General features: G+C 44.1%; 1 protein-coding gene across 2 annotated transcripts in view; it reads right to left on the reverse strand.

The window, feature by feature from the left end:
• Positions 1-14,804, reverse strand: part of c5 (complement component 5) — a 37,584-nt gene that overhangs the window by 11,579 nt on the left and 11,201 nt on the right. For both annotated transcript variants that reach the window (XM_047382283.1, XM_047382284.1), the window contains exons 12-28: positions 11,087-11,290; positions 10,796-11,008; positions 10,571-10,720; positions 10,317-10,443; positions 10,163-10,228; positions 9,210-9,413; positions 9,032-9,116; positions 4,672-4,757; positions 4,343-4,482; positions 3,876-4,109; positions 2,971-3,031; positions 2,764-2,853; positions 2,461-2,673; positions 2,300-2,375; positions 1,424-1,583; positions 1,226-1,330; positions 420-591 (exon numbers count right to left, since the gene is read on the reverse strand). In XM_047382283.1, coding sequence (XP_047238239.1) covers positions 420-591; positions 1,226-1,330; positions 1,424-1,583; positions 2,300-2,375; positions 2,461-2,673; positions 2,764-2,853; positions 2,971-3,031; positions 3,876-4,109; positions 4,343-4,482; positions 4,672-4,757; positions 9,032-9,116; positions 9,210-9,413; positions 10,163-10,228; positions 10,317-10,443; positions 10,571-10,720; positions 10,796-11,008; positions 11,087-11,290 — 2,386 coding nt within the window. The remainder of the gene's footprint in view (positions 1-419; positions 592-1,225; positions 1,331-1,423; positions 1,584-2,299; positions 2,376-2,460; positions 2,674-2,763; positions 2,854-2,970; positions 3,032-3,875; positions 4,110-4,342; positions 4,483-4,671; positions 4,758-9,031; positions 9,117-9,209; positions 9,414-10,162; positions 10,229-10,316; positions 10,444-10,570; positions 10,721-10,795; positions 11,009-11,086; positions 11,291-14,804) is intronic.

The following is a 14,804-nucleotide window of genomic DNA, read 5'->3' on the forward strand; positions in this document are numbered from 1 at the left end:
GCCCTTTCTCAGTTTTCTCCAGGTCCTGCTGCAGGACAGTTGGTCACCTGATCTGTAAGCTGCGTCCAGAGCTCTTAGCAGGCTCCACACTGTGTCGTCTGCCCATAGTTTCTAGTTAGGAAGACCCTGGTTGTTTTTGTGGGTAGGACAGCACTGATGATGTGTGTTTCTCCGGGTCAACGCCCCCTTTAAACACTCCCCAGTCTGTGTGCTCAAAGCAGTGCATGTAGATGTTCTGTATATTCCTGGACGTTTGCCTTACACAGATGGTGTCATGCCAACATAAAAACAGCCTATGAGAACAGATGTTTTATTAGACAATAAAAATCAGAAAAGAAAAATATTCAAACTAAAATAAATGGAGATTTATTCAGTTTTCATTTATCATTTAAAAAATGATTGGTTCATTTTAACATCACCTTTCTGTCGAGCCTGTTGCTCCAGGTAGTAGATCAGCTCCGTCACCTCCAAGCTGTCCGGGTCCTGAAGAGTCAGAGCGTAGGTCGCCAACGCACGCACGTACATGCTCTTCACATTCATGGCATGCTGGGTAAGGTAGTTTGTTGCAGCACGCTTGCTGTTCTCATGGGACTGAGATGGAGGAAAGAAAAGGAGATGACAGGAGATAATTTTGTGGCGATTTTTATTGCCCTCCTCACAGAGCAGCACCCTGGAAAAACTGTGAAAAAAATCTTTGAAATAAATTAAGCTTTTATTGCAGCAGCAGCATCTCACAATGACAATTCAAATAAAAACTCCGACCTTTAATTAGAGTTGATTCATGGGAGAATAGAGTTGGGTAAAACTGACTCTTTTAAAATAAATTAATCTGAAGTAATGTTGTAAGTTTAGGAAGTTTTAAAAAATAACTTCCTGTTTTCCTGGGGCATAAACATGACATGACACAAGTGAGCATTTCTCCCAAAGACACATGCCCTTTGATAAGACAGATGAGTGTTGATCTTCATAAGACAGAAAATAGCTACAACAAAATATCTACTTTCTTTAACCTGTTGATATCTGCAGTCGGAGCAACGATTAAAACATTGCTCCGACTGCAGGATATTAATCCAAACATGTGGCCACATGTACACAGAAATGGTTCAACAGACAAAAAAATGAACCGTCGTCCGTGGCCAGACCGTCCCCAGACTTGATCCAGATGTTTGTGGAGTCAATCATCTCAGTTAGTCTTACAAGGGATTACAAACCAGTGAGTTCTTACTTGGAGCTGTAGGATTGGGTTTCTGATGCTCGTTGCTCGGTTTAAGGCCATCAGCACTAAGGATGTCACATAAACCGATTGGTCCACTTTATCAACCCCTTCCACCTGAGAAGACAGTGGCAGACAGTGGTTTTACAGTCTTTCTCCTGATCCTGTGAGGTTTTACATGAGAAATCACCCTAGCAGAGCCTGACTGACCATGAATCTGCTGTGTTTGGATTTAGATCTTTCAATGAAGGATCCATCGTCCTGTTGAGTTTTGCGGATCAGCCAGCTAACAGAGTTTGAGAGAGACTGATGGTCCACAGGGACAAATGAGTTGGACAAAGACAGAGTCCTGACCACCTCAGCGGTGACCCTGGCAGACAGCGCAGAGGGACAAAATGTCACTGGTGTACAGGATGTTGAGCAATCAGTCCAAAACCAGCAGAGATAAAGTCTCCACCAGCAAACAGTTTGTAGATAAATCCATTCAAACATTTCACTGGAAAATCCAACTAGAGCTGAATAAAGTAAAGGATTTGAATGACTGGTCTGCTGCTAAAGTTTGTAAGTTACTCTTTAGTTAGATTTAGTTCAGACTCCAGTAAAAGTATTCAGGTTGTACCCTGTGCTTTCCCATCCAGAACCATCAGAAATAAAACCATTTTATTTTCCAAACAACCAGAAACTGCTCAGGTCAGCTTTACCCCAGTTTTAACAACGATCACTTTGCTTCTCACCTTTCCAGACATAATCAAATTTTCACATTAAGGTTAGAGACATGAAATAAAACCTAAATGAATAACTCAACAGAGCAGCCAATCTCAGCACAAAAAATCTAAACTGGGCCTCCACAGGCTAAGGACAGGACTTTATCGAAGAGCCTCCCTATTTCTCCTAACTGTGATCAGTCCTACTGCTGCCTGTTGCGGGGAGGATGTTGACTGTTCAGGACTACTCTATAGAAACCCCACTTACAGGCTCCCCTTTAATCACATTTGTTTTGTTTTGTTGGTCAAGATCTGCAAGACACTGATGGATTTTACAGTTTGTTAGTTCTTTAGGAGAGTTTGAGGGTTTTGGTTCACGAACAGGGTGCTGGGTTCAGTCTTCATCCACATGCTGTAGCTGGAGTCTCCATTCATGAAAGACGTGAGGGCCACCTGACCTGAAGACACAGATAGAGAAAACTGAGAGTTAAACCATCATTAACTAAAATCTAAATCGGTATCGACTCCTTAGCAGCTCCCCACCATCTTTGATCTTCTGCTTCAGCTCATCTGAGTTCTTCTCAATGTCTGCTCCCAGCACATCCCAGATGCCCTTCGTCTCCAGGTACTGGTATACCTGGATGAGTGGGAGAAGCCTCTCAAGCTCTGCTATTACTGACCCAGGAGGAAGGCTGAGGAGCTGTTTGAGGCCTTTTGGGTCTAGTAGGACTGATACTACTTCGCCTGGAAGCTCACCTGATTCACCAGAACAAATATTTTTAATCAGACCATTTCTGCAGAGCCTTGAGGAACTTTGGCAGGCAGCAGTTTCGTTCCCTATCTCACCATTGATGGTCAGCACTCTCACCACATCAGAGTTGGGAACAATGTTTTCTGGCAGGATGTTCTTCAGTGTCACAGTCCGTTTTTCTGAACCTGCATCACAATTCAAGACAGATAGACACAGGTGAGGTGTCCTTGGAGATGATGAGTGTGAGGATTTGAGAAATTAGTGATGAGGGACTGTGGTAAGCCAGGATGGAGTCCACTTACCGTAGAGTCCCTGAGGATCAAGTCTTCCCCCAGAGTTCACCTCCTGCCTCAGTCCTTCAGGCTGCAAACACAACAAAAGAAGACTAGAGACTGGTTTTACTAATTAAGACTGATGAAGATGCTAATGAAAGTGCTTGGGTTCGATGATCCATCGTTTGGCACTCAGTTTTCTATTGGTTAACGGGTGTGATTCTGTCTTTGAGTTTGTGGGATTTATCTGATTCAATGACGCAGAGAAACCCTGAGCAACCAGCTCGAGTCCAGACCAAAGGTCAAACCTTCCAGATTTGTTCACAAGTGAAACATTTATGTTTTACTGCAAATTTGTTTAAAGAAGCAAACTCCAAAATCAAAAAATTTGAAGTTTGACTAAGGTTTGGTTTGTTTTACTATGGAAACAAAAGGAGAGTGATTTATGATCCGACTGTGTTCAGGTGGTCTTTTCTCTGTCACCTTTGCCAGCTGATCCTTGGATGCTGGACCTTACTGACACAATTAAAACCTTGTGATTTCTGATTGGACAGTTTGATTTTTGACTATTTCTTCAACATTCAGTTTAAAGTTTAAAGATTCAGCACTCATTCTTTCAGTCATCGAGGATGTAATGTTCAATGAAACAACAACTACTTTTACAGCTGACAGAAAATGACTGGAAGGCTGGAAAATACAAAAGATTGTCTGGTTCTAAGCTAAACTGGTTCAGATCTTATTTGCCTGACAGGTATTACTCTGTGACCGCTGGAGAAAGGCACTTGCCCCACTGCAACCCTGCAAGGATAGGCGGTAAGATTAATGCTATTTCGGTACCTCTTTAATAGACCGTCTGGTCAGATGGGGAAAGATAATTTATCGGTGGCCTCTTTATGCAAATCCCATGTTAAATATTTTACTCATAGTTTACATACCACCACTCGCAGCATCTTCTTCACAACATCTTTGACTGCTGCCGGGGTTGTCAGTGAGAAGGTTAGCATGTGTTCTCCAGGCTCCAGACCCAGCAGGGTAAAGGTCACTTTGCCCACCCCACCTGCAGGGAGGTGGCTCCAGGTGCAGGCCGTGGTGTGTTGTCCTGCGTTCCCTGCGGTCGGCTGGGACTTTAGCAGACAGAGCGCCGGACCGGCCGTCAGAGTCACACAGTACTGAGGGTTGAAAAATACTATAAATTAGAGCGATGGTACATTGTGTTCCCCATGTAGGCAGTTTCTGTGCTCTCTGTGGTACTCCTGCAGCTGTCTTGTTGAATTTTGTATTTAAATTGAAAAATATTTTAAAAGTGTGTTAATTCACCCATGGTCATTAAACAGAAACAGTTTTTACTTAATCTCATCATAAGCATTTGAGCATTTCTTATGGGATGAGTAATTAAACTAACTTTGATGGTGTCTTCCTGCAGGTTGTATACAGAGCCCTGTAGCTCTAGCTGTTCTCCTCGGACCACCTGATAGGGCAGTGGGACATCTATACTGAGCGGCAGATTGACAGACACCTCCACGGGATCAGCCACACACATTCCTGATGGGAACACAACCAGATTCATTCATTCAGGCTGCAGGCTTTTAGTCAATTCTACAGAAACTGTAGAGGGCCCGAGTCCTTCAAAGGGAATCAAGAAGGTTGGTTTGAAGTGACAACAGGTGACAGAGTGTGGAAGAAAGAAGGTGACAGTGGAGTTCAGGAGATGGAAGAAGAAATGAAACATACCACCCTCCGGAGACATTTCAATGGCTTTTACCACCCAGGTTGTCAGAGAGTCCGGCAGAGGCCTGGTGACAGACAGCTGGCCTGACCTGAAGACACAAACAAAGATGGGATGTCTGTTTGCCTGGGGGCAGGAGAGGACAATGCCAAGATTGTTCCTGAACTGAACCTGTGTTCGAGTTTCAATGTGTTCAGTTCATTTGCTTTACTTCCATCTATCTGATACTCCTTCTGCTTGAAGCCTGTGAGCTTCTTCATCCTGAACAACACATCTATTAAAGGGGGTTCTCCTTTACACAGTTGCTACATTCTCATTTGGGAGGGACTGCTGCAAAGTCACAGATTTTATGTTTTTTTTTGTAAAGTGATTAAAACTGCTTGTTTATTGGAGAAGCACCTGAATGTTCTGGTGGGAATGATGTTGTCCAGACAACAGTTTAAATGGTCAATCACACACTCAATCATGGCATCCTCTTGGTACATCTAACTCAATTTCTGACCACCTTACAGAGAAACGTCATTCCTGCTGCTTACATCTAATATCTTGTTTCTTCAGTCATGATCCATATCATATGACCAAAGGTGATGGTTTATAAGTGTGTGGACCAGTAAACCCAAAATATCACCTTTCAGTTCATATCCAGAAGAAGGACTGATCAGTCTGCCCATCTTTTGCTATATCTATAAACTTGTATGTGTGAACCCCGTCTATATGTCCCTAATAACTTAAATTTTTATTTTAATAAAAAGGGGAACAAAATCAATGTCTGAACAACAAAATAAATGAAAATACAATTTGTGATGGGACTAAATAACAGAATACAACCATTCTACAAAGCGCATTTCATTAAATGCCTTTCTTTCTCTTTATATTAAAACAAATGGGCTGTATGCACACATGTACAGGGGTTGGACAATGAAACTGAAACAGCTGTCATTTTAGTGTGGGAGGTTTCATGGCTAAATTGGACCAGCCTGGTAGCCAGTCTTCATTGATTGCACATTGCACCAGTAAGAGCAGAGTGTGAAGGTTCAATTAGCAGGTTAAGAGCACAGTTTTACTCAAAATATTGAAATGCACACAACATTATGGGTGACATACCAGAGTTCAAAAGAGGACAAATTGTTGGTGCACGTCTTGCTGGCGCATCTGTGACCAAGACAGCAAGTCTTTGTGATGTATCAAGAGCCACGGTATCCAGGGTAATGTCAGCAAACCACCAAGAAGGACGAACCACATCCAGCAGGATTAACTGTGGACGCAAGTGGAAGCTGTCTGAAAGGGATGTTCGGGTGCTAACCCGGATTGTATCCAAAAAACATAAAACCACGGCTGCCCAAATCACGGCAGAATTAAAAGCGCACCTCAACTCTCCTGTTTCCACCAGAACTGTCCGTCGGGAGCTCCACAGGGTCAATATACACGGCCGGGCTGCTATAGCCAAACCTTTGGTCACTCATGCCAATGCCAAACGTCGGTTTCAATGGTGCAAGGAGCGCAAATCTTGGGCTGTGGACAATGTGAAACATGTATTGTTCTCTGATGAGTCCACCTTTACTGTTTTCCCCACATCCGGGAGAGTTACGGTGTGGAGAAGCCCCAAAGAAGCGTACCACCCAGACTGTTGCATGCCCAGAGTGAAGCATGGGGGTGGATCAGTGATGGTTTGGGCTGCCATATCATGGCATTCCCTTGGCCCAATACTTGTGCTAGATGGGCGGGTCACTGCCAAGGACTACCGAACCATTCTTGAGGACCATGTTCATCCAATGGTTCAAACATTGTATCCTGAAGGCGGTGCCGTGTATCAGGATGACAATGCACCAATACACACAGCAAGACTGGTGAAAGATTGGTTTGATGAACATGAAAGTGAAGTTGAACATCTCCCATGGCCTGCACAGTCACCAGATCTAAATATTATTGAGCCACTTTGGGGTGTTTTGGAGGAGCGAGTCAGGAAACGTTTTCCTCCACCAGTATCACGTAGTGACCTGGCCATTATCCTGCAAGAAGAATGGCTTAAAATCCCTCTGACCACTGTGCAGGATTTGTATATGTCATTCCCAAGATGAATTGACGCTGTATTGGCCGCAAAAAGAGGCCCTACACCATACTAATAAATTATTGTGGTCTAAAACCAGGTGTTTCAGTTTCATTGTCCAACCCCTGTATATACTGCTCCCTTATCCTTATTTTTATTTCATCTAAAGTGTACGTATTATAGCTAATGCCGGTACGATATGAGCACTGGAAACCGAACTTCGCCAATAAAGCTGATTCTGACTCTGATTCAAATTTTATAACTGAAGAAATTGACTTTTAGATGAGTTGGTTAGAATGGGCAAAAAATATTGACGTGTCATCCATCCATCCGTCCGTCCGTCCGTCCGTCCATTATCTTGCGAGGTCAGGTCTTAGGGGCAGCAGGTTGAGTAAGGAAGCCCAGAAATATCTTTCCACAGCCCCCTCTCTCAGCTCATCTGGGAGAACCCCAATGCATTTCCAGGCAAGCTGGGAGACCATCTCTCCAGCATGTGCTGGGTCTTCCTCGGGGTCTCCTCCCATAAGAGTTATTAACAGAATCAGTGACAACTGACTTGCTAAGTCAAATCCTCACCTTGAAGGGGTCCAACTTACTGCAAACCAGACCCTCGCACCACATGCATAGAGACCAAATGGCCAAAAGTAATGGACCTCCAAACCCATACTCGTAGGAAAACACCCCCCACAGGGTATCCCGGAGAACACGGTTGAATGCCTTTTCCAGGTCCACAAAACACATGGAGACTTGTTGGGCAAACTCTCTTGCCCCCTAGAGGACCCTAGCTTAAGGAGGTGGTCCAGTGTTCAATGGCCAGGACAGAACCCATATCATTTCGGACCAGACTCTCTTCTCAGGCACCCCTGAATAGACCTTACTAGTGAGCCTGAGGAGGATGATTCCTCGATTACTGAAACACACCCTCTGGCCCCCCTTCTTAACAAGGGGAACCACCAACCCAGTCTGACAATCCAGTGGAACTACCACTTATGTCCACGCAATGTTGCAAAGGCGTGTCACCTAAGACAGCCCAGCAATATCTTGAGACTCAGGTGCATCTTGTCCCGCCCAGGAGCCCTGCCGCCATGGAGCTTTTAAATTACCTTGGTGACCTCAGCCCCGGTTCTGTGGCCACCACAAAGTCCCTAGACTAAGCTTCCACAGAAGACGTGCTGGTGGGATTGAGAAAATCTTCGAACTATTCCTTCCATCACCCAACATCAATGTACCACACCTCCACTATACACAGTGTTGGTAAAGTGCTGCTTCCCCCACCTCAGTCGCCTGATGGTTCGCCAGAATCTTCTCAGAGCCAATCCGGAGTCTCTTTCCAGGGCCTCACCAAACTTCTCCCACACCTGAGCCTTTGCCTCAACGACAACTATGGCTGCAGTCCGCTTGGCCTGCCGGTACCCCTCAGCCGCCTCTAGGGTTAGGGAGGCAGTTATCAACAACGGATAGGAGACCCTCTGATCAGTTGATAGATCTACTTCTTTCTTCACCCGAGTTTCCAAAACATACAGCCGCAGATCTGATGACTTGACAAAAAAATCCATCATCGATCTGAGGTCTAGGGTCTCCAAGCATGAAATGCACTTATGGACAACCTTATGTTCGATATAAGGTTACAGGTTACACTGTCATTACCCAGGCAGACATTGAAGTCCCCCAGCATGATGATGGAGTCCCCAGCCGTCGAACCATCCAGCACCTCAGCTAAGGGCTCCAAGAAGTACTCCAAGCTGCCATTTGTGTGCATGGGCACAAAGAACAGTTAGAGCCTGTTCCCACACCCGAAGGTGCAGGGAAGCTACCCTCTCATCCATGGGAAACGTGGAAAACTCCAACACACAGGCTCCTAGCCAGAGGGCTAAAGAAGGCCCCACACCAGTCCGACGGCTCTCACCATTGGCAACCCCAAAGGGAAATAAAGTCCAACCCTTCTCAAGGTAATTGGTTCCAGAATCCACACTGTGCGGTGAGGTGAGCCCGACTATATCTAGTCGGTACCTCTCAACCTCATGCACAAGCTCAGGGTCCTTCCCTAGCCGAGAGGTAACATTCCATGTCCCAAGAGCTAACTTCGCTAAACCAGGATAAGAGTGTCAAGACCCCCACCCTTAGCTGTTGCCCATGACCATTTGCACCCAACCCAACCTCCTGCAGATGGTGGGCCCACAGAAGGGCGACCCATGTTGCTCATTTAGGCTGAGCCCAACCAGGCCCCACAGGTAGAGTCCCAGTCACACTCTGATGAGCTTATTCAAGCTCATTTAATTCATGCCGACAGTAGCTCAGGTGTGTTTGATATATGTTACCTGGCACGCAGCACCTCCCACAGCCAGCTCTCTGGAAAGTAGCTTCTCACCAAAGATGGAGCCAGATCAAAGTCTGCACCCAGCTCTGGAGAGACACATCAACTCAGGAGTTACAGTCAGGTGAGGACACTGTGGGCCCACACCATGGACAAACAGATCAGAATCATTCTGGACTCACTGTAGCGTCCAAGCACAAGCCCGTCATTCTGGTCCAGGTTCTGCTGGATGTACTCGCAGCACTCTCTGAAGGCCGTCTTGCATTTTTCGTTGGCTATTTTGTGTTTCCTGAATTTCTGGTTGGCATATTGATGGCAGGTCACACTCTTAGGGATGTACTTCATTCCCTCTTCACAGCACTTCTTCATGTCGCCGTAGGTTCTGGCTGGAGTGAGACGGACACAGACAGAACACATTTACTCTGACTCTTAAATTACTGGCTTTAAAGATAGTTACTGGACTTTTCTACATGAACACAGCTGTTCCATTTATCTGGCCTGCCTCAGTGTCTCTCTCACAAAGCAAACAGTGCTGATGATAAACCGGATAAACCCATCTGTTAGGATCTAAATGTATGGGGGACAGGCTGCACGGTCTGAATATGATCTTCATCCAAAAAACTCCATGGGTGCAAAAAACAACAGAACCTTTTTCTCATACCCTGCTCCTTATTTTATTTGTCATTGCAATTGTACATTTAATGAAATGTGTCCTCTGCATTTAATCCATGCCTTAGCATAGGGCAGCATTCAGGAGCTAAGGGTCTTGCTCAGGGACCCAGAGTGGCAGGCTGTGGGATTTGAACCAGGGTACTTGTGGCTTCTCCAGGACGCAAACACCCTGCTCTCTAGGCCACCACTCCCCCACCCTAGAAAGGCTCTCTGGGTGTCGCATCATTATGCAGGATGATTTTGTATCTTTTCCGTGCTATGTTGTCATTTAAGTGTTTTATATTTTCATTTGATTGTTTTCGCCTGCTCCTCTTGCCCACACCCCCCACACACAGTTTAATATGTCCCTGTTTTACATGAGCGCTATAATTCAACTAAATGTTCACATTTATTTATTTAATACACATGTTCAGAAGAAAAAGGACTAATCTGTGAACAGGAAAGTGAGAAGGTGGAGTCTTACCTTTGTTTTGCTTGTCTGCTTCAGTCAAAGCTCTCTTTGGACGTACAGCTGCTGTACAAGGCTCACCTGAACACGTGTTTTAAACAAACGATCATCATTAAACAATCAGATGCATTGGTTTCTTTATGCCTACCTCACTAAGTGATCAACATACTGCTGGATGAGGGGTTGGCGTTGGCATTGGTCATGAAGGTGAGGCCAGCCAATCGGAAGACGTCAGCATTGTCTTTACCGCCGCCTCCTCCACAGCCCAGGTCGCTGTTCTCGATGTGACGCAGGACCTGCGGGTCCACAGTATATCCTGTTAGAGCACTGCACGCTGCAGTAGAAACAACCTGCACTGTGACAGCAGAGCTCAAAGCAACAGAAGAAGCATTTTCGGGTCAAAGAGAAAGTTTTCGTGGTTACCGTGGAAACAGGATCCCTATAGTTGGGTCGTAGGGTGAAGACAGCGGAGTCTACAGCCGACAGAGCCACCATACTGCCCTGATTGGTTGTGATGCCCAGCTCAATGTTCTCCTTTGGCTTGTAGGGTTTTTGTTGGAAGGAGATGCTGGCCTGACAAACAGTTCCAACATGCATGTTAACCAGAGCCTCCATGTCAGTTTAAATTTCAGAGTCACACTGCAGCACCTGGAGTCCGTTCACACACTTGTCCTTGATGTCCATCCAGACTGAATCAGCCACCAGCTCGGTTGTTCCTTCTCCATCCAGGATGTAGTAGACCAGCAGTCTGATGGATGGCACCATGGAGGTCGTCACCAGGAAGTTTAGATTCTGTTTATTATCAATGCTAGAGGCAAATTGCTGACTTTTAAAATACACCACCTTGCCTTTAGAGAGCACCTGTGGGAGAACAGCAATGAAACCATCGGTAAGTATGGAAACGGGAAGAAACTGCAACGTGCACAACCATCTTCTCACCAGGTAGTTGAGGGTTCTAATGTTCAGGTAAGAAGGTGCTGCTGTGTACACCTGGATGTTGACGTACTGCCCCACCTGGAGGCTATAGCCAAACATTGGCGTGTTGATGTAAAGGTACCGCTGGTTTGGGGAGTGATAGGCCACTGCCTCCAGTGATAGAGCAGCTTGACTCTGTGCTGGGAGGGTAGGGTCCGCTGTCTCAAACTGGCTCAACAACACGGACACAAGTTAACCAAACATCCAGTAAAACAGAGAAAGACGCAGAACATACAGCACTCAAAAGAAGTTCTGTTTTTGCCTGTTTGTCCCACTTAAATGTTTCAGATCATCAAACTAACCTTACTACTAGACAAAGACAACCCTAGTACATGTAAAAAGCTGTTTTCAAATTATCATTTCATGTATTAGAGGAAAGAACCTATCCAAACCATCCTGCCCCGAGGTGAAAAAGTAATTACCCCCAGCAACAGATGCCATGGAGTTTTTGTGGACCCAATCTGCTTGCAGAATTGTTTTAATTAAGGCACACTGGAGGGTTTTATCGCATAAACGGCTCATTTGCACAGTTCATTGTACAGCATCTTAATGAGATTATAGTCCAGACTTTTAATTTCAGTCAATTAAACTACATGTATATAGCATCTTCTAACAATGCCTTGCATTGGCCAAGGTGCTTTACAAAATAAAACAAATAAATACAGAACACCAGAAAACTAAAACACTAAAAATCATATGTCAAAAGCCTTTTTAAATAAATAGGTCTTAAGTTTAGCCTTGAATAAAACAGGTCAGAGATGGTGGGCCGGCTACTGGAAACGACTGGTCCCCCCTTTCCTTACACCTAGAGGGAAGCACCTCCAGCAGGTGTTGACCAGCAGACCGTAAGGCTTTTCTGGGTTTTCTAAAGTTCAGCTGGGTAGGGCGTTGCAAGGCCAACAGGCAGCAGTTTAAACTCTATCTTGAACTGAACTGGAAGCCAGTGCAGAGACATGTTCATGTTTACATGAATTAGTCAGTAAATGACCAGCAGAATATTTTACAAGTTGTGAACAGGAAATGGACCGATTGATACCGACATATATAGCATTACAGTAATCAAGTGTAGAACTAACAAAGCAATGGGGGGCCTTCTCCAGATCGTTGTGGCTAAGAAGTGGCTTTTCTTTAGACAACAGACAAAGCTGGAAAAAGAAGGACCTACGCTGGGTGAAACAAAGCATGATTTACTGGAGGCATCAAACAAATGGATCCCTGCGGCACACCAGAGGCCAGTGGAGTCGAGGAAGAGGAGACCAGGTCATCTATCATAACAGAGAATGTTCTGTCCATTAAACAGGACCTAAACCACACAGGCTGGGCTCCCTGAGGGCCAACCTGCTGATCCAGATGAGTGATGAGGACTGGATGACCCACAGTGTCAAAAGCTGTCATAAGGTCCAGCATCACCAGCAGAATAGTCTTTTTGCAGTCGAGGGACAAGAGAATATCCTTCTGTCCTGCGACTAGTGCAGATTCAGTTGAGATCTGAAGCCAGACTGAAGTTGTTCCAACATGTTTTGATTTTCTAGAAAGGCTTGTAATTCGATGAAATCAATCCTCTCCAGAACTTCAGACAGAAATGCCAAAAGGGAAACTGGCCTCAAATTAGAGAAGACTGCAGGCTTTAAGCCAGGTTTTTTAAGAAGGGGTCTGACCACAGCATGCTTGAAAACAGCCGGGACAGAACCTGAACTTTGACATCTATTAATGAAGGTTGGCAGACATGGACCAATGGTGTTGAAGGACTGTTTGAAGATCTTAGAGGGAATGATGTCCCCTGAAAGAGATGTGGCAGTGACACCAGCTCAAACTGATCAACGACAGCAAAGGTCACTGGAGGAGCACACAGCTGGACTAAACAGACTCATTCAATTTATTAGGATATTGTTTTCCATTTAGAATATTTCTATTTATTAGAAGGATTTTCTGCTTATAGCCTAATGAAAACACAACATTTAAGATTAGAATATTACATCAGACCAATAAAGAAAAATCTTTTGATACAGAAATGTTGGCTTTTTGAAAGGTATGTTTCAGTCCTGCTTCAGGTTGTAATTTTCAAAAAAATACTCTTAATCTGACAAACAATCCTCATTGGAAAACATATTCTAATTAATTCAACATGATATTTGCCTGATAGAGTCTATTTTATTAACAAAGTAAAGAAGGAAATCATCACAGATGGACTGTGTTGCGGTTTTCAGACAGTGTTCACAGAGTAAATCAGTGGTTGCAAGCTTTTCAAAAGTGTGGCAGATGTTTGTCTGTAGGGGGGCTGTATGATTTCAATTTTTATTTTAACATAACTTCCTCTGCCTCTGTGTTGTCATCACTCCTGGCCACATCTTAAAATACATCCTAAAATCATTTAAAACTGGGAACTTTATAAACCCGTGCACCTGGGATGGAAATAAGCATCTCACACACACACTGTACTGACCTCTTTCACTAACTGTAACTAAAACACAGTGTAGTTTAAACCTACATTTATTGAATTTCTGACCTCTGACCCTTCATTGCTCTCTCATGCATCCTGTAGCTGTGTATTCTAAACCAGTAGGGTGCAGTGGTACAGATTGGCCATAAAATGACTTAAATACCGTATGGCTCAGTTTACACAAAAAGGCTTGATCCCACAAAATAGACTTGTTATTTTTTCATTAAAATGGGCTTTTAGCTTTATACAGTAATATCACTAGGAATAGGATTTCTCTTGAAAAAGTTTTCAATCTTCTCTTGCCTTTTCCTTTTCTGCATCTTAATTAAAGTAAGTGACAAAAAGAAAGTTAAAAGCTTGTCAGGTTGATGAATCTGACGACATGACAGAGAGACTGCTGTTTCTGGCTAACATTTCTGGAGTTCCCTGCAGCAGATTGTTAAACTGAGCCTCAAACACTTTGAGCTTGCTTATGTGCGAATGGTTCTGGGTATGTTGATGTTTTTACTTTTTACAGTGTATGTTATACCTCCGGGTATAAATAAAGTACCATTGAACCTTGAACATATGCTAGCATGTCCAGAGAAACAATATGTAAGCATTAAGCAACTTCTGTGTCAATCGTGCTAGTACTCTACAGGTCCTTCTCAAAATATTAGCATATTGTGATAAAGTTCATTATTTTCCATAATGTCATGATGAAAATTTAACATTCATATATTTTAGATTCATTGCACACTAACTGAAATATTTCAGGTCTTTTATTGTCTTAATACGGATGATTTTGGCATACAGCTCATGAAAACCCAAAATTCCTATCTCACAAAATTAGCATATTTCATCCGACCAATAAAAGAAAAGTGTTTTTAATACAAAAAACGTCAACCTTCAAATAATCATGTACAGTTATGCACTCAATACTTGGTCGGGAATCCTTTTGCAGAAATGACTGCTTCAATGCGGCGTGGCATGGAGGCAATCAGCCTGTGGCACTGCTGAGGTCTTATGGAGGCCCAGGATGCTTCGATAGCGGCCATTAGCTCATCCAGAGTGTTGGGTCTTGAGTCTCTCAACGTTCTCTTCACAATATCCCACAGATTCTCTATGGGGTTCAGGTCAGGAGAGTTGGCAGGCCAATTGAGCACAGTGATACCATGGTCAGTAAACCATTTACCAGTGGTTTTGGCACTGTGAGCAGGTGCCAGGTCGTGCTGAAAAATGAAATCTTCATCTCCATAAAGC

The sequence above is a fragment of the Girardinichthys multiradiatus genome, chromosome 12 (genome assembly GCF_021462225.1).
Source record: "Girardinichthys multiradiatus isolate DD_20200921_A chromosome 12, DD_fGirMul_XY1, whole genome shotgun sequence".
NCBI lineage: Eukaryota > Metazoa > Chordata > Actinopteri > Cyprinodontiformes > Goodeidae > Girardinichthys > Girardinichthys multiradiatus.